This window comes from Sesamum indicum, linkage group LG6 (genome assembly GCF_000512975.1).
Source record: "Sesamum indicum cultivar Zhongzhi No. 13 linkage group LG6, S_indicum_v1.0, whole genome shotgun sequence".
In the NCBI taxonomy this organism is placed as follows: domain Eukaryota; kingdom Viridiplantae; phylum Streptophyta; class Magnoliopsida; order Lamiales; family Pedaliaceae; genus Sesamum; species Sesamum indicum.
The window spans coordinates 3,791,383-3,819,345 of NC_026150.1; the positions used below are offsets into that span (position 1 = coordinate 3,791,383).

At 29.2% G+C, this 27,963-nt stretch overlaps 2 protein-coding genes across 4 annotated transcripts; both read left to right on the forward strand.

Annotated features, from left to right (window-relative positions):
- Positions 15,159-18,347, forward strand: LOC105163683 (gamma-cadinene synthase). Its single transcript, XM_011082125.2, has 7 exons — positions 15,159-15,372; positions 15,765-16,038; positions 16,339-16,711; positions 16,810-17,028; positions 17,142-17,280; positions 17,413-17,664; positions 17,949-18,347. The coding sequence occupies exons 1-7, from the start codon at positions 15,244-15,246 to the stop codon at positions 18,246-18,248; spliced, it is 1,686 nt and encodes a 561-aa protein (XP_011080427.1). The 5' UTR covers positions 15,159-15,243; the 3' UTR covers positions 18,249-18,347.
- On the forward strand, positions 22,694-27,837 carry LOC105163618 (gamma-cadinene synthase-like). 3 transcript variants are annotated; one of them, XR_002287209.1, is made up of 8 exons: positions 22,694-22,939; positions 23,077-23,344; positions 23,509-23,881; positions 23,962-24,180; positions 26,417-26,555; positions 26,720-26,968; positions 27,057-27,416; positions 27,704-27,837. XR_002287209.1 is itself a non-coding variant. In XM_011082032.2 (7 exons), exons 1-7 carry the CDS (start codon positions 22,856-22,858, stop codon positions 27,342-27,344), a joined length of 1,620 nt encoding a protein of 539 aa, XP_011080334.1. In that variant the 5' UTR covers positions 22,694-22,855; the 3' UTR covers positions 27,345-27,484. The 3 variants fall into 3 exon arrangements, 1 of the variants encoding a protein (XP_011080334.1); XR_002287210.1 differs by lacking the exon at positions 27,704-27,837 and adding an exon at positions 27,604-27,614; XM_011082032.2 differs by lacking the exon at positions 27,704-27,837 and having other exon boundaries at positions 27,057-27,484.

Genomic DNA, 27,963 nt, shown 5'->3' on the forward strand with positions numbered 1-27,963 from the left:
TTATATTGCTGCCCTAACCCTAGTTCCTCACTTCTCACACTCTCTTGCGCCGACAGACCCCCTTCTCTCTTCCTCTCTTCTCTCGATTCCTTTTCTGTCGTGGATTCTCCCTTCCATGTTCATCACCTACTATTGAGGTGGCTTTCCTTAGCCAAATCAATGGCTAATGGAAAGCCACCTTAGATTTACCTTCAACGGTTCTTTCTCATACCTATAAAATGGGGATTTCTCCCTGTCGGAAAAAGACATAGTACTGCACGCACTCTATCTTCTCAAGTTCTAAATCACTTCTCTGTGAACTTTCTTAGTGAGTCTTTGTGACAGATTTCTGAGATAGATCTTTGTGATCGGTTTTGAGTGTGGACCTTTTGTAGAGTAACTGTGGGTTTTGGCCGTTCAGTTGTGTAGTCTCTGTGACTATCGAATACCGGAGGAACAGTGGTGGATCTGGTAGCATTCTGAGCCCTCTCTCAATCTCATAAGTGTTTCTGATTTTTGTATATTTATTTCTACATATTAGTTTCATATCTTGATTTGTATTAAGGAGTTTCATACTCCAGTTATACCTGTAATAGTTGGTTAGGTAATTTTTTTGAAAGAGATATCACAGAGGGATTTCCACCCTAACAGTGGTATCAGAGCCATCTCTGATCCGACAGCTTCCGGTGGTGGTACTCTCTGAAACCCCTCCTCTTTATTTTCCGTTGATATCTCTGTTTATATTATTATAAAATCTTATTATCTCTAGTACCGCGGTCAAGCCCCCTAATATCCCTCTTGGTCGGACCCTCGAGGTCGTCGGGTATCTGGATGGGATTTAGGCTGGTGAACCTCGGCTTTCGCTATATTTCGGTTCATTATTATTGATCTTTGTGACCTTTGATATCTCTGTGATATTATCGTTGATCTGTGTGATCTCCTAAACTGTCATTATTGGTTGTTATTGAACTACTGCAATCATCTATGACCTTACTGTGAATTCTTAAACCACTGCGACATATCTTTCTTAATCTCTGTTGGTTTATTGTGATATGATATATTTGCTGCATTTTTTGAATATTTTTTGTGATTATTGATAATATCTTTTGCTTTATAATTGTTGGTTAAGACTGTGTGATTATTTGCTGTGAATATGTGTTAAAAATCTTTTTTTTGATAATCACAAAAACGTGTTTCTTAAACCTGCTAAAAACCGTTTTTCGTAAATTTTTATTAAAAACTTTAAATGGCAGGGTATAACCTACAACCTTTCGATGGAAAAAGTGACTTTTCAATCTGGCAACAAAAAATGAAGGGCAGTTTAATTCAGCAAAGAGTTTTCAAAGCCATTGACGGCAACTATTTGGAAAACGTTTCAAAAAAAAAAATACAAGAAAATGATGAGTTTGCCTACTCCTCTATTATTCTCAACTTATGTGACACTGTTTTACGAAAATTCGGTTAACAAAATTCTTCTAAAGAATTATGGGATAAACTGGAAGAGCTTTACACTGAAACCTCTTTATCGAGTAAACTATTTTTGTAAGAAAAGTTTTTCAGATATAAACTTGACTTGTCTAAGAATATTGATGAAAATTTGGATGATTTTACAAAGTTAATACAGGATATTAAACTCATTGGTGACAAAAATATTGATGAGTAATCTTCGATTGTTTTACTTAATGCTATACCTGAATCTTACTCTGATGTGAAGGCTGCTATTAAGTATGGTAGAGATAGTGTTAATATTGAAACTGTTGTGAATGGACTTAAGAGTAAGGAAATGAATCTTAGGGCTAATAAACCTAGTCAAAACTAACACGAGGTTAATTCGGTTACGGGGAAGACCTAAGTTTAGAAACTCTAGATATAATAAAAGAAGCAAAGTAGGAGTAAAAGCAGAAATGGAAGTCGGAGTAAATATAAACCTAGGGAAACCTCTTATAATGATGATAAAATCAGAGAAAGACATTGCTACAACTGTGGTATAAAAGGGCACTATATTAAGAATTGTAGAACACCTAGAAAGGAAAATCGAGATAGATATGAGGAAAAAGAAAAGGCTAATAATGTTTCTAATGATAACAATGGTGAAGTTTTTGTTGTGTGTGAAGCAAATTCTGTGAATTCCTTTGACAAGCATGAATGGTTGATTGATTCTAGTTGCACATTTCATATGAGTCCTTTCAAGGAAATCTTCTCAAATTTTAGATATGAGCATGTTGGTTTTGTTTCTATGCTGAACCAAATACCGAATTTAAAAATATATATTTATATATACAAATATATTGTATTATGAATATATATACATATAATAAAAAATAAATATAAGTATATGTTAAGTATCTAAATATATGTATTTATAATAAATAATAATAATTTTATGATTAATACATACTTAATTATTTTAATTATTAATCATTTATAATAAATAAATTAACTTTACAATTTTTTTAAAAAAAATCGGTTAATTCGGTCAAAATTAGAATTTGGTTGATGATGATGAAGATGATGAAGATGATGAAAATTGTATCTCAACAAATATAGAGAATTTTGTTGTATGGCTTAGTGTTCATTCAAGATAAACATTTAAAATGTTATGAATTATTTTGATAAAATTTAGTATTTTTTAGATATTTAGTAGATCTTTTTACTTTATGATTTAGCAAATGAATTTTAATGTACATAGTCATTAGACAGAAATGACATCTGATACAAATTTAGTTGTATTACATTACAAGTAGTACTTACCTTTTTCAATAGTTTTAAATATCGTCCTTTTTCTTTTCTTTGTGTGAAAAATATTAAAATCTTTAAATTCAAAATAATAAAATGGTTTATACTAAACCGACTCAACTCATTTGCAATCCAATCCATTTTGAACCCGTTTATTTAAATTCATTTGGGATCCAACCCATTTTGAACCCGACCCATTTGGACACAACCCAAAATCGATCCAATCCACCCATCTGCCACCCCTACAGATAATTAACATAAAAATTCTATTTAAAATCCATAATTTATTGGACTCATATTAAAAAATATTAAACTCAACCCAACCCAAAATTAGGCGGTGGTTGGGTTGGAAATGAATTTCCACCCATATTGCACCCCTAAATTTTTAATTGTAAAAAATATTTTAATTGGTAGGTAGATATTAATGTGACAATATTAATAGTTTTCTTAATTGGTAGGTAAACATTAGACAATGTTAATAGTTTTAAATTCATTTAGCCTCTTTAAATTATATTCCCTATTTATTATTACATTTTATGATTTTGAAAATATTGATCCAAACATATATATTTGTGGTACTATATATATATATATATATATATACACACACACTCACTAGCTAGCGTGCGACTCATGCTATGCACAAATTTAATCTAATTATGATTGAAATTATATTTGACAAGATTTTTAAGTTTAGCAAAATTTACTTGAATTTTTTTAAAATAAATTAATTTTTCTTTTGAAATTATAATACATTAATATTAAAAAATTTGCAGAAACTTATAATTAGAAGAAGATATAGAAAGAAATATTATTAAAATAAAAATAAGTTTTATTCATACACATAATTAAATAATAACCATCTTCATTATTTGAAGAAAAATTACAGAAAAAAACATAAACTTGAGTTCAAAAAATAAATATATTAATCTATATATTATCATAATTAAGGAAAAACACATCCTATTCTACCAGTAATTATCACCATTTTAATTTATCAATGGAGCGGATTAGTAGGACTAATTGATCAAATGAATTAATTAATGAACGTCGCATACAAATTAAATGTATGATATAATTATTATATTTTAGGTAACTTATGACAACCAATTTTTGGTTTGAGATAAAATAGAATAATGATACAGACCTGCTCCGTCAAAGAAAATCTAGTGAATGACGATGACAAATTTTTATAAAATTAATTTCTAAGATTTGAAATACAAATCATACATCATTGAAAAGCTTATTATGTCTAGTTTATAATGCTAAAACGGTTTTTAAAGTCAATGGTTATAATTAAAGTAATGATTTAATTAGTGAGCGCAGCCCATACTGTGAGGGGTACGGATTTAGGGACGGTAAGGGTAACTTTTAAAATATAAGCACCGATTTTAATATATTACGATATATACTGATGGAAAGATAATTAATTCTACTTTATATAAAAGAAAATGGAATTAAAATTCGAATTTTATTGAAGGAGATATTCAAGGATTATTGAGAGGTGTACAAATATGATCTAATGTTTTATGAAAAAACTACAATATTTTTTATTCATTGGCTATACGTCTTATAACTCATTAATGATACGAAAATATTATTCAAAATTGTACACATCATTCTACTATTTAAATAATTGGAGAAAGTGAGGTAAATATAGTTAATTGCATATATATAAGTATCTACTTGTCATGTGAACTTGATCAGAAATTGTCGTGTGTTTAGTTGAATTATATGGTTGTCTTGTGAAATGGTCGTTATTTGTTGTGACTATGGTTGAGTATACTACATATATATATATATATATATTATCAGGATATCACAAATCAAAAATAATTTGAATATAACAACCATATTTGAAACCATGTAAGGAAATATAAAGATCTAAAAGAATGAATATGACAATAAATTATATAAAGATTATAAAAATTATAACAAGGATATTCGATGAAGCAGAAACTAAAGACAATTATGAGTGGAAGAAAACTTACTTGAATTTTCGAGAATTTGTATACAAAGATTTTACAGAAAAATTAGATGTACAAAGATACTAATTATCCAAGACATCTTATTTCTGTTAGAAGAAGTATATGAAGAAGAAATGGATGAAGTACAAGAGAAAGAACTTGAAAGAAGAGATGAAGAACAAGAGAAACAACTTGAAAGAAGCAAATGCTAGAGAGGGTGTGAGAATAGCTCTCAAGAATGAGTTGTTATATTCAAATTATTCTTGGTTTGTGATATCCTAGTAATAAATGGTATCAGAGCCATGCAAATCTTGGGTATATCCATATATAGAAGTTCATAATTTGTGAATTGGACTTCGACACGTTATAAGTCGGCTTACTTGACTTAATTGTGCCTCAATAAATCGTTGTCTGATCCAAAAGAGCAAAGTATGAAAATCTAGTATTATGGATAAATTCATAAGAAGCATGAATTCTGGAGCCTCATAATCAGGGGACAACCAAGAAAATTCGAATATAATTACCACAGGAGAAACATTGTGGGAAGACAGAGATCTATTTGATTCAAAACCTTCAAAAATTAATACTAAAGAAATTTATAAGAACTCATTTATTGATTTTAAATCAGCATATATTATAAAGACAAAAGAACAAGTTTTACCTTTAGTATCTGATCAACAAACATTACATTTATTCTCAAAATCTTCTATTATTAAACATATTAAGAATGGTTATAAATTTTTGCATATTGGTGTTATTCAAATTGCTATAAAACCTTTAACAAGGGAAGGATTAGACACCAGTGTATTTCTTGCCTTAAGAGATTGTAGACACTTAGATTTTTATGATTCCTTACTTGGTCTAGTAGAAACTAGTCTTTGTAATGGTCCAATTTATTTCAATTCTTTCCCAAATTTTACCATTTCTCTTAATGATCCTCATATTTTGGATATTCTCACTTTAAATGTAAAAAATTATAATTATAAAATAAAGTCAGGATTTCATATTTATGAAATATTTTATAGGTTACATTACAAAATTACTAATACTGGCCTAGATATTCAAGCCATATCACATACTAAATCACCAGGTCAAACAGTATTTTGGGAAATAAATATAGCCAAATCTAATCTTTTCATTCCAAAAACTATAGAATGGAAAAATGTCACTTTACCGGAAATATGGAATCTACCACCCGGATCAATTCCCCCTATTCAGCCCATAGAAAATTCAGAAATTGAACAAATTACTCAACATTCTGATGGATCCGTAGGAGTAAAATTTTGTAGACAAAATCTAAAAACAAATAGGACTTCCTACTCTCATCCTATCACCCCTTCAAGACACTCAACATCTGAAACAATTAGACCTACTACCTCAATATTTCAAGAAATAAGAATAGATCAAAATCTTGCGCAACCAATATATCAAGACTATGAGGAAACAAGAACCCCCAATTCTGCACCATCACAAATTCTTACAATTACTAAAAAATTTCTAATTTACAAAGAATTTCTTAAAAAACACTTTCTTTCTGAAGAAAATATTTCTAATAGAAAATGGTTCATGAGTAATTTTTCCGAATCACAAAGAGCAAACATCAGTCTGAATGGTACGAGTACATTTCATTCACTAAACAAAATATTCCTTTTTTCTCCTATTTATTCCAAATATATGGAAATGATAAATTAGCAGTCATCCAAAAAACTCTCAAAAAATGGACAAAGCTTGATGGGTCAATAATCTCCAGCGACCATCCACCTTTAGAGGAATCCGGTATTTCCATAAAAGGCCAAATCATCAAGTGACTTCCAGTAAGTGAACTGTCCACCAATGAGGTAAGCACCGTTCAGATTAAACAAAATAGTTTTTCAAATTTAATCCTTCATTCCATAAGAAAACAATTAGATCGGATAGAAAACAAAATTGAAGAGACTTTAGAAAAGAAAGAGCCCTCATCATTTTCCCTAATAATGTCTAAAGACCAAACTCTTCACATTACTGCTAATAATCTTCCTTTTCAAATTTCTGATTATATACCAAAATTAAATTCAGAAAAATCTATTCTCTTAGGTATTCAAGAGAGATTAAGAGATCTAGGTAAAAACAAAGTCATTAATACAATTGAACAAAATCATGAAAATTCTGATAATGAACAAATTCCTAATTCTAGTAACCCTGTTCGTGTTTATCACCTTATAAAAATTATTATAAACCAACTCCTCCTAACCTAAAGATAGAAGAAATCCAAAATTTTAGGTCTTTTAATGGAAATTCAATATATGAATGGAATCTAGATACATTATCTGAATATCAAATTCTTAGCCTATGTAAAAAATCGTTATGGTATCAAATATTTACAAAGAAAGAGCAGGATTAACAGATGAAGATGCTACTAAAAATCTTATATTAGGATTCAATGGTCAATTAAAAGGTTGGTGGGATAATACAATAAATGAGGAAGCTAAAACTCAATTCTTTCAAGTGTTAAAAGAGATCCAGAAGGAAATATTATTAATAACGATGAAGGAAGACCCATATCTAATGCAATATCTTCTTTAATATATACAATCATTATCCATTTTATAGGAAATCCTCAAATATACCAAGAAAGGAATACAAAATTTTTACAAAATCTAAAATGTAGAAAACTCCATGATTTTAGATGGTATAATTTTATCCAAAATTTATGAAAGAAATGATGCAGATAATTATTTTTGGAAAGAAAAAATTTATTTCAGGATTACCAAAGTCATTTGCAGAAAAAGTTCATGAAAAAATTAAAGAAAAATACGAAAATATTGCATCCCTTTCTTATGGAGAAATTATTAATCATATTAATTTAGTAGGATTACAATTATGCAATGATTTTACTTTAAAAGCCCAATTAAACTAACAAAATCTTACTACTAGAAAAGAATTAGGAAGTTGGTGTGAACAATTTGGATTTCAAAAAGTAAGGTCACCGTCATCATCATCAAAGCCAAAACACTATAACAATCATAGACATAGATCATCAAAGAAAACTTCTTTAAATCCCCCACTAAAACCTCTCCTAAACCTAGTTTCCCAAGAAAAAATTTCTCAAAGAAAAAATATTCAAGTATTTCTAATTCCATTATATGTCATAAATGTAAAAAACAGGTCATTATGCTAGTAGTTGTAGAATGCGAAAGAAAATTAATGAATTAAGTCTAGGAGAAGAGTTAACAAATCAATTATTATGAATCTTAGATGAAGAAGATTTAAAAATATTTGAAATTGAAAATTCTAGCTTAGAAGAACAACTAGATCAAATCCAAACAGATGAAGGATATTCCTCCTCAGAAGAAGAATCCCAAAACTCTAATTCAGATAATAATAATGAATGTACCAGTTATTCACCAGAATTATGTCTTTGTAATAAACAAATAGCCACCTTAACTAACCAATTTTCCCTAATCTTAGATCTTATTGATAAAATCCAAAATCCTGAAGATAAAGAAATTTACCTCCATAAACTTCAAGAATTAATTTCAAATGAAAATCCTCAAAAAATAAAACCCCCTCCTAAAACAGATTTCTCATAAATTATGAATATATTTGATTCTTCTAATTCTAAAGTTTCAATATCTGACCTAAAATATGAAGTTAGACAATTAAAAAAGGAAGTTAAAACTTTAAAAGAAAACCATGATCAATTACAACAGAAAATTTTAATCATAAAACTTCAAAATCAAATTTCCAAAGAAAATTCTAACAAAATGTCCCCATCAGTCTCTGAAGAAGAAGAAGAAACGTTCGTTAATACCATCTCTAGAATTTCTTATCAAAGATGGTATGTAAATATTAATTTAGTTATTGAAGATTTTAAATTAAATGCCATAGCTTTAATGGATTCAGGAGCAGACATGAATTGTATTCAAGAAGGGTTAATCCCCACTAAATATTAAAAAACTAAAGAAAAACTCTCAACTGCTAATTCAGCTAGTCTCAAAATTAATTTCAAACTTTCAAAAACTCATGTGTACTAATAATGGAATTTATTTTAAAAGTAGTTTTGTGCTAGTCAAAAATCTTAATACTCCAATAATTTTAGAAAATTATTTTCTCCAAATGCTTTACCCAATTAATGTAAGTTCTGAAGGGATTAGGACTAAAGTAATGGAAAAAGATATCTTATTTCAATTTCAATTCCCTGTAACCCAAAGAGATATTAAAGTAGTTCTATTCCAAGAAATTAGTAATAAAGAAAAATAAATTCTCTTTTTAAAAGATCAAATTTCTCATAAAATAATATAAGAACAAATTTCTGCACCTTTCACTCAAAAGAAAATTCTTGAATTTCAAAATCAAATTCAAAAACAAGTTTGTTCGGAATTACCAAATGCATTTTGGGAAAGAAAAAAACATGTAATCAATCTCCCATATGAAACAAATTTTGATGAAAGACAAATTCCTACTAAAGCTAGGCCAATACAGATGAATCAAGAATTACTAGAATATTGCAAAAAAGAAATTCCAGATCTTCTAATAAAAAATTGATTCGCCCTTCAAAGTCTCCTTGGTCTTGTCCAGCTTTTTATGTCCAGAAAAATGCAGAATTAGAAAGAGGGACACCCAGGTTAGTTATAAATTACAAATCTTTAAATAAAGCATTAAGATGGATTAGGTATCCCATACCTAATAAAATAGATCTTCTTAAAAGACTTTATAATGCAAAAATATTTTCTAAATTTGACATGAAATCAGGATTCTGGCAAATTCAAATTGATGAAAAAGATAGATATAAAACAGCTTTTACTCTCCCTTTTGACCAATTTGAGTGGAATGTTATGCCATTTGGTTTAAAAAATGCTCCATCAGAATTTCAAAAAATTATGAATGATATTTTCACTCCATATACTTCTTTCACTATTGTTTATATTGATGATGTTTTAGTCTTCAGCAAAAAACATAGAAAAACACTGAAAACATTTACAAATATTTCTTAAACTCATTAAAGATAATGGCTTAGTTGTATCAGCCCCCAAAATAAAACTCTTCCAAACTAATATTAGATTTTTAGGACATCAAATGCATCAGGGAACTATTGTCCCAATTCAAAGATCTCTAACTTTTGGAGAAAATTTCCCAAACCAAATTTTAGACAAAACTCAACTGCAAAGATTTTTAGGAAGCCTAAATTATGTTTCAGATTTTTATCCAAATTTTAGACAAATATGTAAACCATTATATGAAAGACTAAAAACTCCACCACCACCTTGAACCCAAATTCATACAAATCTAGTGAAAAAAATTAAAAATAGAAATTAAAGAAATCCCTTTTCTTAGTATATGCCATCCAACTACACCAAAAATTGTATAAACAGATGCATCCGAATTAGGATATGGAGGTATCCTTAGCCAAATTATTAATAATAAAGAAACAATAATAAGATATTATTCTAGAGTCTGGAAAACTACAACTCAGAAAAATTATCCTACAATAAAAAAGAAAATATTATCTATTGTATTGTATATTTCTAAATTCCAAGATGATTTGTTAAATAAAAATTTCTCTTCAAAATTGATTGTAGAGCTGCAGAAGATGTACTTACAAAGATGTTAAAAATTTAGTTTCAAAACAAATTTTTACAAGATGGCAAGCTTTATTATCTGTATTTGATTTTGATATTGAATATATTAAAAGAGCTCACAATCACATTCCTAACTATTTGACAAGAGAGTTCTTGCAGGGATGTCGAAATCAGGTAAAGATTCAAAGCTAAAGGTAAGTCCTTCAGCAAAAACAACAACCCAAATTCTCAAATTAGAATACTCTTCTCTAACGCCAGAAAAGATCCAATTAAGACCCCAAAATCTTCAAATTTCAAAGCCACAAATTCCACAAAATCCAAAATCATTACGGGTTTTACCCCATCTCTCCAATCAAAAACACAAAGTCTTGCCCAAACAATCCCAAAAATACCATAATTATCACAAACTCTCATTCAAATTGTCAACAGATTTACCCCGTTGGGAAAACCAATTCCTCTTGCCCCTTCCAAACTTACTCAAACCTATAAAGACATAGCAGGTACTTCAACTACTAGGCCTACTAGTTCCCAATCCAATTCACCAATTTTTCCATATTTTGAGAAAATAGGTTTCCACCTCGATTTGTAATTGAGGATGAGTGAATAAATGAACAAACTCAAGATAATCTTGTTTTGATGGCGACAACGGTTCTTGATGAAAATCACAACAGGATTTATGAAGATCCTCAAAAAACCCAACAATTCTATAAAGACATTCTTGTTTCTACCAGATCAATTTTCATTCAAAATATGCCTCCCCAAGGAGCCCCAGCCAACTCCTCATAAATTGGCTACAGGAAAATTTTCATAAATTCCATTCTTTCTTTGTCCAATTGGGGAAAAAGTCCCTATGAGCTTAAAAATATACCAAATAAAAAATATCTTTTGATATCCTATTGGAACTATATCAAAGCCTTTCAACATTTCCTTCTTAAGCAAAATGAAAAAAAATACCATGTCCTTTTATTTTCTTTTTGGCACCAAAATTTCTCCCGAGAAAATTCCAAACTGGTTCGTCAGATGGTGGTACTATTTTGGTTCGGAACCACATATTCTTCCTAAACCATTCCAGGATGCATTCAAATTCTTCACAGAAAATTTCAAAGTCAGTATGTTTCCAGGGAAACATCTCCACAATTTACTCAAATTCTATATCCAATTTAATCTGACTTGGATTCTGAAAATTGAGCCCCAATTCAAACCCATCCAAATTGATGAAGATACAATCATATTTTCCTTGGGGGAAAAATGTTGTGTAAAATAGTGAGACAAAATGAATACGAAAACATTTGAACAAGCAGCAATATTAGAGTGGTTCAAGCAAAATCCTACAATGTGCAAAACAATAACAATTCTTGGCAAAGAATTCAATTCAGAGCAAGAACAATTTTTATTGAAGAAAAACAATTTGTCCGCAAGAATTGCCAAAGCAACAACCTCTGAAGAAATGCAGAAAATTCTTGAAGAAATTCAAAGTGACAAAGAAGATTCACCATCGCCAATTCATCTCTGTGATGAAAATGAAGATGATTGTTTCGGCATTTTTAGTCCAATTCCGTAAAAGTTTAGTTTGATGTAAAAAAATTTACTATTGTAACAAATTTAATTATCGTAATAAATTCATAATGAAAATGATGTAATCATGATGTAAAAAAAAAATTAAAAATCCGAAAATTCATTTCAGTTTTGTCAGACAACTTGCTGTATTATGGAGGTATGATGGACAGCCACAATCAGCAATAATTCAAATCCATGATGAAGGCCAAGCATTTCTATAAATGGAAGCATTTGTTGGAAGAAAGGATAACAGGCCATTCTTCAGAGTTATTCTCACACCCTCTCTAGCATTTGCTTCTTTCAAGTTCTTTCTCTTGTTCTTCATCTCTTCTTTCAAGTTCTTTCTCTTGTACTTCATCCATTTCTTCTTCATACACTTCTTCTGACAGAAATAACATGTCTTGGATAACTAGTATCTTTGTACATCTAATTTTTCTATAAAATCTTTGTATACAAATTCTAGCAAAATCAAGTAAGTTTTCTTCCACTCATAATTGTCTTTAATTTCTACTTCATTGAATATCCTTGTTATAATTTTTATAATCTTTATATAATTGATTGTCATATTCATTCTTTTAGATCTTTATATTTCCTTAGATGGTTTCAAATATGGTTGTTATATTCAAATTATTCTTGATTTGTGATATCCTGGTACTAAATGGTATCAGAGCTAAGAATGATTTGAATATAATTTGAATATCCTGGTACATATATAAATATATATATATATAGGATGATGATTAATTCTGAGACACTTCAATTTTTTTGTTGAATATAAATGCATAATGAAGTTGTTGTAAAATGATTGTGACACGTTTCTATTTGATGATTAACTGGAGTCAAATTATGAAGTTGTCAATATACAGATGATACACTGAGATGAGTGTCAAACGAAATTGATCAATTATGGAGTTATTAAAACATGAATAATGTATTAAGATGAAAAGATGACATAACTAACCTGGGCATATTCAATGATTTACGAAGATGCGATGTGATTGATGATGAGCTGTGCACTGTCATGATGTTGTGATATATGATACGAGAAAGATTAATGTATAGCTAGGTATCATAAAGCGAAGGGTACCGATGTATTTCGGGTAGCGAAAAATATCCTGTGTTGACGGCTACACACTGGCGTAGTGTGGGGGTGTCAAGTTCAGTGTGATGTCCTGTGTTGAGATTGCTACACACTTGGCCAGTGTGGGAATATCACATACGAATGGTACCATGTGCCAACGATTATATGATATTGATTGAGATAATGATAGCCGGCCAAATCAAGATTGCAGACAAACCAAGATTTGTATATCATTATCCAAGTCGTCCCAACTGGTCTTGGTCAGACTCAAATCGAATTGTGTATAAACTCATGATAACCATCTGATTATTTTTAAATTTATAACTCATATGAAATCGTACAACTAAATAAATGTACAAATATGAACTCTATGTCCTGAGTACAACTTTTGTTACTCCTAAAATTTTTCTATAAATTGTAGAAAAAAATAAGAAATTATTTCTTACTTTTTTCAATCAAAGTTTATTAAAATATTTTTGGTTAAAATAATTATTTAATTTTAAAATAATTGAAATATGCTAGAGTTTATCTAAAATAAATAATTATTAATTATAAACTATTTTATTATTTATATTAAAATTATTTTTTTTCTTTTTTTTCAAAAATAATTTTTTATTTCTTATAATTTATTAAAATATTTTCAAACAAAATAAAATTTCAATCTTAAAAAATTAATAGTTGCTACAATTTATCGCGAATGTAAATATTTTTAATTTAAAAATTAATTTATTATTTAATAAAAAGAAAATATACCTAATACTTCTCAAAAAAAATTACATTTTTATAGTTTTTGATCAAATATTAATATATTTTTAGACTAAATAATAATTTAATTTTAAAATAGTAAAAATTATTTGAAATACAAATAATTATAATTTTACAGCTATTTCATTATATATATTAAAATAAGATATTTCTAATATTTTTATTTTTGTGAAAATAAAAAAAATCTTATAATTTGTCAAAGTTGGTCAAAATATTTTTTTTCTTTTAATGGTACAAAAAACACATTTTTTTTTTTTGGTACCATTAAACATGGCATTTGAAGTCAAAGTTACGTGAGCAAATAGGAGGTAATGACCGTTAACAGGTTAATTATTTTTTATTATAAAAAATAAAAAAATTATATTAATATAATTTAATTAAATATATTAATATTATTATAAAAAGTCGTGCTTCGGATTAAAAAATAATTTTTATTTTTTAAAAATGACCAAAGTGATTACAATAACGACATCAAGTGTAATTACGGTTTGAAGTGATGAGTCCAAGTCGTGAAATCACGACTTGGGTCATCTTTTTTTTTTTTAATTATTTTGTTTAATTAATTAATTTTTTTATAAATTAATTACATAAAATTAATTTTTAACAACATATTAAAGTTCAAAAAATCATAATATTAAAATTGTATTAATTCAAAAATTATAATTAAGTATACAAATATAATAGTGTATATTTTTTTGTAAAATTATAAAAAATACAATGAAGTATATAATTTCAAATGTAAAAAATGTCCACCCGTTTCACAATTGCGTTGTGGCATGTGATTTTTAGTATTCATGAGGTTTGCTTTAATCTAACAAATAATTCAATTCATCAGCCAAAATTCATCGAATTTGTCGATATTAACAATTTTTTTTAATAAAAATATATATTTACCCCCAATTGACTTATACGATTTATTGCAAATCGCATAAAATTTTTATAATCAAATTAACCTCGTACGTCTTCACACGTTAATGCATGTGATGATCTATATTTTCATCGTTATAAGAATAGTTTAATTAGAAAAGAATAATATTTGACCTACAATAAGTCAATAATATGTCAATAAAGAGTAAATATCAATTCTCGTTCAATTTTTTTTATTAATATCAGCAAATTTAATTTTGTTTAATTATTTTTTTTATAAAATTAATTTTTAACAACATATTAAGTCCACTTAATTGTACAAATGTATATTACATTTGTACACTTAATTGTAATTTTTTAAATTAATATAATTTTAATATTATGATTTTTTGGATTTTAATATATTAAAAATAAATATATAAAATTAATAAAAAAATTAATTAAACAAAATTTAAAAAAAAAAAAAAAGATGACCTAAGACGTGATTCACGACTTGGAGTCATCACTTCAAATCGTGAATCACAATTTGGGCTTTTTATAAAAAAAAATATATATATATTTTTTAAAAAATCACGACTCGTTATTCTAAACTTGATCACACAGAATTGCAATTCGGAATCTGCTATCCCAGAGTATGCGTCTATAAATAAGTGAATTAGTCATTCATATTTACACATGTCAAGAAATATACAAATAGAGATTGAGAGATAGTGTCTATTTATTAACCACAAAAATGGCTGCAGCTACCGACGTTATTGATCATACACTTCCCAGTCTCCCCAAGGATGTCCGTCCACCCATCACCAGTTACTCCCCGAGCATGTGGGGCGATACCTTCACTTCATTTTCTTTGGACGATAAGGTTTGTGCGCGCATATAGGCATGTTCCACCTGCTCCCTTTCTGTTTTAACGTTGTTTTGCATCCTCGTTTCGGGATGTTGCATATTTGCATTTGTGGACTATACACGACAAATGGCTATGTGACGATAGTAATAGACAAAAAAATTCTCTGAACAAAAAATAAGGTAACGGGGCCTCTTGAATTTTAAGAAAAGGATCACGCACCTTCTGATATGGGAGATAGGGAGTTTCCACATACTTGAAAAGTTTAGGAGGTTCCGTAGCTCTTCTATTTGTTTGGGGGGCGGGGGGGGGGGGGAAGGGGTTAAATTTGTTTGTTAAGGTTTCTATAACATGTTGATTATATAATGTTATGTTTCCAATGAGTTGGTATACGATGAATGGCTTCATAGGTACAAGAAAAGTATGTTGAAACAATTGAAGAACTGAAGCAAGAAGCAAGGAGCATGCTGATGAGTAAAGGAAGTACAACAATAGAAAAGCTAGTACTAATTGACACGCTTGAGCGTTTGGGAGTGGGATATCACTTTGAGCAAGAGATTGAAGATCAACTCAGAGAAATTTTCAGATTTCAGTCTGAAGATAAGGACCAGGGCAACTATGACTTGTTCACTGCTGCACTTCAATTTCGTGTGTTTAGGCAACATCGCTACTCAGTTTCTTGCGGTACGATTCTTAGACTGCTAGATATTTCTCTCTTCATTTGCAATATGTGACTAGTTTTATCGAACCAATCTTTTTCTATTTGTTTTACCATTACGCACAAATATATAATGATAATGTATGAATTGAAACTAATTATTAAGCGTTAACACATTATAATATCTTGACCGAAAGAAACTTTAATTGGTCGTGTATATTAAAGAGCTCTTTGTAGCGAGCTTCTATGATGTAGATCATATTAATTGAATGAGAAATGAAAATGACTTATACGATCTTCAAATGATATAATTGATCATGGATCAGATGTTTTCAACAAATTTATGGGGGAAGGCGGTGAATTTGAAGAAACCCTCACAAGTGATACTAAGGGCCTACTAAGCTTGTATGAAGCAGCCAACGTGAGGATTCATGGGGAAGACATTTTAGAAAACGCGGTGGTCTTTACAACCCATCACTTGAAATGCATGGTGCAACAATTAGAGCCTCGACTTCAATGCCAAGTGAAAAGAGCTCTTGAGCAGCCGCTTCATAGAGGCGTTGCAAAAGTTGAAGCCCGCCATTACATTTCCTTTTATGAGAAGGAAGAATCGAGAAATGAAATGCTTCTAAAATTAGCAAAGTTAGATTTCAGCTATTCACAGAATCTATACAAAAAAGAACTTCATGATCTTTCCAGGTAAGCGACGTACTTATCATTACATTTGTCTATTGTTGAACATGTAATTAGGTAAATTAAAATAAGTTGTAATGTATCTTCTTTTTTACAATTCAAAGGTGGTGGAACGAGCTAGACTTGATGTCCAAACTACCACACGTGAGAGACAGATTGGTGGAGAGCTATTTTTGGGGCATGGCTTTCCATTTTCATCCTGAGCACTCTTATACTCGAATAGCAGTTACTAAAAGCTTGATAATGCTTACAGTAGTTGATGATACATATGATAATTATGCCACACTTGAAGAAGCTGACCTTTTCACTGAGATATTGGAAAAGTATAATATATTCATTTACACGATTTTATAACAATTTACTTGTCCGAAAGAAGAAATATTTATAATTTCATCTTGTGAAGATGAATGAGTAAAAATTGACATAATTTTTACAGGTGGGATATCAATGAAATCGGTCGACTCCCAGATTATATGAAAATTATTTATAGATTTATTCTAAATCTATTCGAGAACTACGAAATTGAAGCAGCCAAACAAGGAAAACTATTTGCAGTGAGTTATGCCAAAGAAGCAGTAAGGACACACTCTTACCTATCCATCCTCATTTATCTTATAATTGAGTACATATCAATTTGTCTTGTCCACTCTTTTCTAATTAATTCTAATTATCTTTCGATGTTAATCAATAATGATATTCATGTGAAGGTCAAACAAATTTCTAAGGCTTACAACAAACATATGAATTGGTTCATGGGAGGACAGATGCCTGCGTACGAAGAGTACATTGCCAATACTGTCGTCACGAGCTGCATCTATGTCTTCCTCATAGTGGGCATCCTAGGAATAAAATCTACCTCCAAGGAATCTATTGATTGGCTGATGACTGATGAACCTAATAAAGCTCTTATAGCTTCCACCAGGGTTTGTCGACATGCAGATGATGTTGGCAGTGATGAAGTAAGAACCTCTAAGTCCATTTTATACCCTAACAAAATTTAATTAACAGGAATTTCTGATTTCTTTACAAGAACAATTTTAACTGCATTTATATCACAAGCATGACATATATACTAAAGAAGGTTGAATTACCCTTCAGTGGTACGTATATAGCTGACAACAAAAATATTGATTACGAGAAATAATTTGACAACTTTTGGTGTCACTAGACTGTACATCATGATAGGGTTGTCCTTCTTATGTATACAAATGATGCAACCAAATTTATTTCATTTTTGTCAAAGCGCGAGAGCAAGGATGGAAGTATGCCGACAGCAGTGGATTGCTACGTGAAGCAATATGGTGTATCAAAAGAAGAAACTATGGGGAAGTTCAATGAACTATTTGAAAATGCGTGGAAGGATTTCAATACGGAGTGGTTAATTGAAATTTCCACAACATCAAAGTATATGATGGAGCAGTTGTTGAACTATGCACGAGTAGCAGAGGTCACTTACAGGGATGGCCGAGATGGATATACACATCCTCAAAAATATTTAGCAGCACAGATTGCTACTGTTTTTGTGGATCCCATAGTCATATGATTATATGGAAATATGTTCACAGCTCAGTTTGTCGGTTGGTGTTGATTATGTTATTTGTGTTTCTTTTTCATCATGATTGAACAATAAAAGGTTTGAATTTCCAGTTGTTGATTGTCGCTGGTGTTTAGCTTGGAAGCTATGTGCTGTTAATGCCTCTGTCCTAGCCGCATTCCAAGGGGCGATACCTGTCTTCCGGTCGCTTGCATTTCTGGTCTTATAGCTTACTTCATTTACACATTTAATTATTTTTTTTTAACAAACTTAGTTCGAACATCTAACATTTGATCATTTTTTAACAATTTTTTAGTTCCTTTCATACTGTAATAGATCTTATTTTTTGTCCTGCAACTATGAGTTGTTAGAAAAAAAAAAATTGTGAATACATGATTAAGTTTGTCAAATAAAAAGATCAAACCTGATACGTTCTGGACTAAATTTATAAAAAAAAAATGGATTAAAAGTGTAAATGAAATAAGTTACAGAATCAAAAATACTAATTATTTCCTAAAATTATAGAACCAAAAATATAATTTTAGCTTTACAATGAAAAGTAATTAAATCAAATCCCCTGCGGTCATGACGCTCGCCCTACGGTATAAATACTTGTATTACTACAAATAATTAGTAGAATAGGAAAAATATAATTTTGATTTACTAACACAAGGGCGATGGCAGTTTCTTTCTAGATCAATTTGAGATTTTCAATAAATAATTGTAATTGATAAAAAATGACAATTGTAGTCCAAAACACCCTAATTTGTTTAAACATCCTTAATTTTTAGATGTCATGTGCAGGGCATATGACAAATTCTGACTAAATTTGAGTTTGTTAGACCAAAAATTGCTATTACTGCAAAATCTTGAATTGATTTAGACTGATTGCTACCACCCCTATCTATGGTAGTAGATCAAAATTGCATTATTGCCTAATTCAATTTTGGTCCACTTATAATATAGCTGGGGCTAGTGGCAGTCTTGATCCAGGAATGTAATCCAGGCCAATTATGATACTAATTTAATTTAAAAATAATCACCTAATATCATGGTCTCCATCATATTTATATTTAAATAGAAAGAAATCTATTATGCATCTCTTCAATTTTTAGATACTTGAAAGTTATTGAGGTAGCTATCCTTTTCTTATGTTTTTCTTATTAAATTTTAATATTTATTTCTCTTATGGTGTTAATTTTTTTTACATTTCTATGATAATTGCTTGATTTAATTTTTGTACAAGAAGAAATAGATTTCTTTGGTGTTAATAGGTTTATATTTTATTTTAATGATTATTTATTTTATTCTACTTAATATTTCATTAAGTATTTATTTTTCTTTAAATATTTACTCTTTTGTAACTTTATAAACTAATTTCTTTTATATATTATAGTTTCACCCATCAATATCTTTTTATATTATAATGTTATTGGTCTTTCTCATATTTTATTATTTTTTATTTTTCTACAAAAAGGGACGTATTTGTTCTATTTTTAACATACTTATTTAATATTTGCTTTGTAATACAGTTAACAAAAAAAAAAAAAAAAACATGCACACACGGTTGTTTGAATTTTATTTTCTTCTTTTGTGTATTTTCATTTAATTAAATATTTTGTAGACATATGTGTTAATTAAATTAAGAATAAATACAGAGGTTAACTCAATTTCTTAATTTAATTTTATTGATTAATTTTTAACTATATTCATTTATTTGTAATAAAAATTTTATAAAACAAATTTTGAACTTTGTGATATTTAATCTTTTTGGATAGTTTGTTCTACTAAATAATTAAATTATCACTATTAATACAATATATTCTGAAATATTCAAACAAATATCATTTTTTCAGTTTTTAATTTTATAAATGAAAATTCATCAAAATTAACTAGCAATATTTTGGGGGAAAAATAATTTTTTGAATTTCTGAAAATAAATTATATTATTATAAACACTTTTATTTTTGTAAATGGCCATGCTAAAGAAAATAAATAAATAAATAATAAAAGCGTCAAAGTTCAAAAAATTTATAAAAGTCTTGCTGCATACAAATAAACAGTGTGAACACTACAAAAAAATACACTTTTGGTAACGACTTTTCTGTAATCCTTATAATAAAAATGTATTTATTTTATAATAGTCATAACCGCTATTAAAACTGTTACAAATATGTGGTGTGCATGAAACCATTATAATTTATTGACAGTTACTAATTTGCTATGATTTTTGAATCGACTCATTTTTTTTAAACAATTTTTAGGTAAAATAAGAAGCCGTTACATTAACAGTGGGAAAAACCGCAGGAAAATGTACAAAAAGACGGTATTACAAAAATGATGACAATTAGAATGGATTTTTTATTAGAGGCCGTTACAAAAGCCATTACAAAATAACAGAACATAAAGAGTTCCAAAAGTCGATACAAAAGCCGCTATATGAATTACGTAATTTTTGGAACGGCCAACTAATAAGAAACCGTTACAATGGCCATTCAAAATGAAGGCGGAAAAAATGGTGGGAAATGGTATTTGTAACAGACAAACTATATATCCAGGCATCCGATTCATACCAAATTTAAATGTATATAAGTATGTGTCCATTAAGTCATATCAGACAGCATGATTTTAATTACATGGCCTGATTTACAAATACAATGATTTGAATTATTACTATGACGTTTCAGGAACGATATATCCAAATCCGTATACTCAATAAAGCTACAACTTGGTCAAATAAATTCTTTCATAAGTGTGATCATATCTGACTGTTAGATCTTAATTTTAATAATCCGATTAACCCATGCACTTCAATATTGTAAGATGACAGTTACATTAATATAATACTAACATTTATGAATATATAAATTTATTGCAAACTGTCTATATGTATCAATGTCAAATAAAAAATTTTGTTTTTAAATTTATTTTATTATATTGTTCTACTACAATGATACGTTTTCACAGCATTAAATTGTCAAAAATGACAATTTATTTTTTTAAAATAATTTCAATAAAAATAATTATTTTTTTTAATTCTCTTTGTAACGGCTTTTGTAATAGCAATGAACAAAACAACGTCGTATCCATAATTTGTAATGACTTTTACACGGCTTTCTAAATATTATAACTCTCATTGTGACGACTTTTGAAACGGCTATGGTCATTCCAAAAATTATTTATATAAGCCATACTTAGTTGATTTTTCCCTTCTCCTCTCTTCTCTCTTCCTCCCTCTCATTTAGCCCCCACCACCAGCACTCCTTCTCTCTCTCTCTCGCTCTCTCACCTCCGCCTCCGTCAAATTTAGGAGGTGCCCTTTTATTTTCTGTTTTTTATATTATTTTTTTAATCTTTTAATTTTCTAAAATGTATATATGTGAATTATGCTTAATTGTGTATTTTGTTAGATTGTATTTTCTGTTGTTTTAAAATTATGTTAAAGTACGTTGTTAAGTTTTTGAAATGTACTGATTATGTTTATTTTTTATTTTAAATTATGTTGATGTCTAAAAATTATGATGATGATGCTTGGACATTTTTGAAATTGATGCTTGAAAATTATGATGATGAAGCTTGGGAATTTCTGATTTTTTTTTGGAAATTTCTATAATTTAAAAAAAAATCAGAAATTTTTCATAATTTTTCAATAAACCTATAATCTTATACCATTTTAGGCGAGCATTAGCTACAAAATGCAAAATGAATAGATATTATGGACTAAAGTTGTTCTTAAAAAGTTGTGTAGGGGTAAATTGATCAAAAATAGGTCAAATGACTAAAATTAAGCAATTCTGAAAGTTATCGAACTAAAACTAAAATGGGTAAATTTAAAAGACTAAAATTAATAGCAGGCAAACTTAAAAGGCTAAACAAATAATTTTTTTTCTTATTTTTATATAGGACTAGATATATATAAAAGCTGATCTATCTATTCAAAACTACTATATTTTAACCATTAAAAATAAAAATTTTATTTTGTGTAAAAGATTCATTAATAGCACCATATATTATAAAAAAAAATTATTTAATTTAAAATATAAAAATATATATATCCGTACATGGCATGGATCCTACGCTAGTTTTTAAATATAATGTGCAGGTCATGTAACAAATTCCACTCAAATTAGGATATTTTTTGGACACAAATTATCAATTTTCATAAAATACAATTTTTATTACAAATTTGGCATGATTGAAACTGCCACCACCACTCTATTAGTGGATTAAAATTGCATTATTTCCTTAGTACAATCGACAATTAAACAATAGTTGTATTAATGGTTGACACAAATCAAACAAATAGATATGTCTGATGGGATATTTCTGAATGGCAGCCAAATTATTTGGTGGTGTTTGAAATAGTCCACAATTTTTGGTTATACGTCTGAAATAATAATTGGCCGAAAAGGAAACATGCGTGCAGAAGACGAATTCATTCCAAAATCTGAACCTTCTATCTAATTAACAAACGTCCTCTATCTAATTAACAAAGCTACTCTTACATAGCTACAAATATGTGAAGTATTAATTGATAAATTCACAAAATTATTATCAACAAAAAAAGATAAGATTATAGAGAGAGAGAGAGTTCTTGTTGTCAGCATACAATTACAATGGATGTCCGCCAGACCATTTCGAGTTCCGCCCCTACCATGTGGGATAATACCTTCACTTCATCCTCTGTGGACGTGAATCAGGTTTATGAGTACACATATATAACTTTTTCATGACATATTTTCTGTTTAATTCAACGTTCGGATTATACATTGACATTAGTTAATTTTGATGAAAATATGTATGTATGGGTGACTTATGATGATTGTGTTGATCATAGCTACAAGAAAAGTATGCCCAAGACATTGAAGAACTAACGGAAGAAGCAAGAAGCATGCTGATAGCTAAAGGAAGTACAGCTGCTGAGACACTAATATTGATCGACACGCTTGAGCGTTTGGGAGTGGCGTATCACTTTGAGCAAGAGATTGAAGATCAACTTCAAGAAATCTTCCAATTTCACTCTAAGAATGAAAATCACTATGACTTATTCACTACTGCACTTCAATTTCGTCTGCTCAGGCAACATCGCTATTTCGTTTCTAGCAGTATGTTTCATTTTCATTTATTTTATTATGTTTTTTTCGCACAATCACCATCCATGTAATGGAATCATAGACGAGTGCGCCCATTTGACGTTTTATACACATACGGTATAACTTTATATATTGCTTGTGTCACAATCATATTACATACGTAACTGAATAAACAGGTGTTTTCGATAAATTTAAGAATGAAGACAATGAATTCAAAGAAACCCTCAAAAGTGATGTTAAGGGCCTGCTAAGTTTGTATGAAGCTGCCCAGCTGAGGATTCATGGGGAAACAATCTTGGAAGAGGCTGTGGCCTTTACAACCCATCATCTGAAGCTTATGTTGCAACAATTAGAATGTCCACTTCAAGATCAGGTGAAGAGAGCTCTGCAGCACTCACTCCATAGAGGTGTTCCGAGAATCCAAACCCGCCACTTCATTTCCTTCTACGAAACAGATGACTCAAACAACCAACTGCTTCTAAAACTAGCCAGACTTGATTTCAATTATTTGCAGAATTTGTACAAGAAAGAGTTCCATGACCTCACCAGGTAATTCATAACTCCTGTTTTTTGAATATTATTGAGATTTAACTAACACTACTCTCTCTCTCTCTCTCTCTCATTTGCAGGTGGTGGAACGAATTTGACTTGAAATCGAAACTTCCATACGCAAGAGACAGATTGGTGGAGGCCTATTTTTGGGGCATAGCACTCCATTTTAAACCTCAAGATTCTTATGCTCGAGTGGATATTGCTAAAAGCGTACAAATGCTTACAACAATAAATGATACATACGATAGTTATGCTACACTTGAAGATGCTCACCTCTTTACTGAAATCCTAGAAAGGTATATATATAAATATGAAAAGATTATACTTTTTAGTCTTTACAAGTTCTCAAATTAAAAAATTTGTATTTTAATAAATAGTAATTTATCACAAGTTATTTATTAAAATAATTTATCACAAGTTGCAATATGTATCAAAATAATATGCAATATGTATTTATTAAACGTATTGAATAAACAAGTGTTTTCGATAAATAATACGTAACTGAATAAACAGGTGTTTACATACGTAACTTTTATTTTTTTAATGAAAAACATGCACCAAATCGTTAGTATTAACGACTTAGGTACATATCTTTATGGGCCCTAGTCATTAGTGCTACTAACGACTTGGGACCCTATATTTTTTTTAATTTATTAATTTATATTTATGTTATATTTAATAATAATATATAAAATTAATTATTAGTTATTATTTTTAATTTTATAATATTTTATATTTTTATAATAAAAAATATATTAATTTTTACATAATTTTTAACAACTAAAAAAATTAAAAATTATACAAATAACAAAAAAAGTATTGAAGTATTGGCTTCATTATTTTGAATCGATGTCTATGGTCTTGCCGTTGCATATTATTTTGATGCAATAGAGCATGGTTTGTTGTAATTGGTTATGAATTTAATTTCTTGCCCGTGCATGCTTGGGGTCAGTCCATCTTATTAGCAATTATGATAGTTTGCTATTGACTTGGACGAGGAGAAGTGTGTAGAGCAGTCTCATGGACTAATTGAAATATCCCAAAATTTTAATTGGTCCACCATACTACTTTACACATATTTATAATTATATTTATGTATTACTTACTAATTAATTATGATTTTTAACTATATTATATTATGAAACTTTTATGTAATATTTTTATAATAATAAAAAATATTAATAAAAGTATGTTAATTGTTTCATTGATTTTTACCAACTAATAAAATTAAAAATTATATATAAATAAACATATATATATAAGAACTAAAATATTATAAAATTAAAATTAATTACAGATTTTAATAATGTTTGTTAGTCTCACAAGTTCATCGTTACCGTTGTCGTCGAGGTCTTCTTCTATTTTGGTCACTGGTTCTGTTGGTCCATTGTTTTCTTAATCATCATAATCAAATCATTCTATTGTGGCAAAGGACTTTAAGGAGCCATATCTTGTGCTACTACTCTTTGATGTGTGACAATTTAATAAACATTTTGAGATATGGCCCTAACGTGGTCCAGAGTTTGATTTATCCTTTGATTTTGTTTAATTTATTATCACAGCTTATTTGGATGTTTTCCATTTGGTTAGCCAAGTAAACTAAAAAAATAGTATAAATATGTAAATTTTAAAAAGAAGGAAAAACATATTTAGATAAAGTATGTTTACTAGATAATTAATGTACCACAATTATTAACAAAAAAAAGTTACAATAACCAATAATTAACAAGATATATTAGAAAAAATAGGAGTGTCAAGTCGTTAGTAGCACTGACGACATGGCACAAAAATATGTGCCCAAGTTGTTAGTGCTACTAGGGCATTAAAGGAAAAAAAAAAAAAAATGGGAAGCTTAATTTGCAACTATACCCCATTTTGGGGTATAATTGCAATATTTTTTTATATTATTTTAATAAAATGGCCGATTATCGCATCTTAAATATTTTGTATTTTATTATCTCATAATTAAATAAAATTAAGGTACACTTTCTTTTAGTAACTTAATTACATTTTTATCTATATTATACTAATCTTTAATTTAAAGCAAAAAATTTAAAAATAATACTTTCAAATTTTTAAATCTTTTGGTTATCTAAATAATATTACAGCTTTCAATAATAGAAATATTAAATTTTAAAGAAGTCATATGTTAAGAAGATTGATTATTAAATATTTATAATTTTCAATTCAGAAATTACCTCAACGCATAAAACCCTCTACGTTAATTGAGGGGTTTTTGTTGCCATTTTTTCTTTTTAAAGTTATGGGGATATTTTTTTGTATCTTCTTATTTTTTGCACTTTTTAAATAGCACAAGGGAGTAAATTAAATTTAACCTAAATTTTAATATATTTTGGGAGGTTTTAATATAATTACTCCTATCTATATGAATATGTTTGTCACTATAAAAAATATAGTATTTAATAACTGTCATGATTAATAATAAATTAGTTATAGCAAATAGTTATTGGCTGTAATTTTTGCAAAGATGACTAAAACATTTATCTTGATTAACCTTATTCTGAATCTTAGGTGGGATGTCAATGAAATAAATCGACTACCAAATTACATGAAAATTGTCTACAAGTTTCTTCTAAGTATATATGACGACTACGAAGTTGAAGCATCCAAGCAAGCAAAATCATATGCAGTTTGTTATGCCAAAGAAACAGTAAGACCCAAACTCTGATCTACTCTCAGTACCTCTCACTCGTTATATTGTCTTATCCTTGTTTTTATTGATAATTTTACATTTGAACTTATATCTGGTCCGTTGTTTCTCATTAATATCCACTAACTTCTTTGATGTAATTAAATTTCCTTTACAATGTGAAGATGAAACAACTTTGTAAGGCTTACGACAAGGTGCTGAAGTGGGCTATGGGACAAGTACAGATACCTACATTTGAAGAGTACGTTGCTAACATGATGGTCACAAGTTGCGTCTATGTGCTTCTCTCTCCCACCATTTCGGCCGCGAAATCTGCCCCGAAAGAGACCATCGACTGGCTAATGGGTGAACCTAAGATTGTTGCAGCTGCTGCTAAGATTGGCCGATATTTGAACGACTTGGGAAGTTATGAAGTAAGAACTGAAGAACTACTGATCATCCAATTTCTATATTAACAGTTTGTATATATGCACTTTGTAATTTAACATCTTGGTACACAAGCGTGAAAGCAAGGGAGGAAATTTGCCAGTAGCAGTCCGTTGCTATATGAAACAATATGGCGTATCAAAAGAAGAGGCTCTGGATAAGTTTGTGGAACAAGTTGAAGATGCGTGGAAAGATTTGAATACAGAATGGATAACTCAAACTTCCATACTAGGCAGGGATATTGTGGCTGAGCAGCTTCTGACCTATGCTCGTGCAGCAGAAATAACTTATGAGAATTGCGAAGATGGGATTACAAATCCTGAAAAGTATACGGCTCTCTTTGTGGATCCCATACTCATCTAATAATGTTATGTTGCTTATTGCAACCTCTGTCAATTGCATCAAATAAGTACCTACCCAGCCACCAGCCAGCTGGTACTACAACTACTTTGTTTTCTTCTGTTTCATGGATTTGAATAATAATGGATTTGCATGTTCCCAAATATCACTGTTTAATACTGCTAATTAATACATATGTATGTATATCGAAAAGTATTATTTTAGTCCGCTAAGTATGCCTAATTTTTATTTTAGTATGATAACTATGTTCATTTTTGTTTAGGTCCAATAACTTACGAAATTGCTTACTTTTAGTCCTCTGGTATATTTTCGGACAATTATACCCCTATGAGTGCATATGGACTAAAACTGTCTTTCAAAAGTTGCATAGGGAAGCTCACAGCTACAAAGGCCGGTGGCCCAACCACAAGTTGCTCAAACCCACCGAAGGACGACAACCACTAAGGCTAACTCACGCCACCAAGGCACACATAAGGCTAGCAACGAGTCAAGCTCGATTCTGTAATTTCAAGCTCGATCAGAGCTCGATCTCGACTCCTATATGTTGAGCTCGAGCTCAATCTGATTTATTAATTTTTTTTTTGTTTTTTGGTTTTTTGTTTAATATTCTTATTATTATTAT

Excerpts from the sequence above, each read along its gene's own strand:
- LOC105163618 (XM_011082032.2), top strand. The coding sequence starts at position 22,856 with ATGGATGTCCGCCAGACCATTTCGAGTTCCGCCCCTACCATGTGGGAT. Across the intron at positions 22,940-23,076 it reads CCTCTGTGGACGTGAATCAG|CTACAAGAAAAGTATGCCCA; the intron begins GTTTATGAGTAC and ends TGTTGATCATAG. Across the intron at positions 24,181-26,416 it reads TTTACTGAAATCCTAGAAAG|GTGGGATGTCAATGAAATAA; the intron begins GTATATATATAA and ends TCTGAATCTTAG.
- LOC105163683 (XM_011082125.2), top strand. The coding sequence starts at position 15,244 with ATGGCTGCAGCTACCGACGTTATTGATCATACACTTCCCAGTCTCCCC. Across the intron at positions 16,712-16,809 it reads GAACTTCATGATCTTTCCAG|GTGGTGGAACGAGCTAGACT; the intron begins GTAAGCGACGTA and ends TACAATTCAAAG. Across the intron at positions 17,029-17,141 it reads TTCACTGAGATATTGGAAAA|GTGGGATATCAATGAAATCG; the intron begins GTATAATATATT and ends TAATTTTTACAG.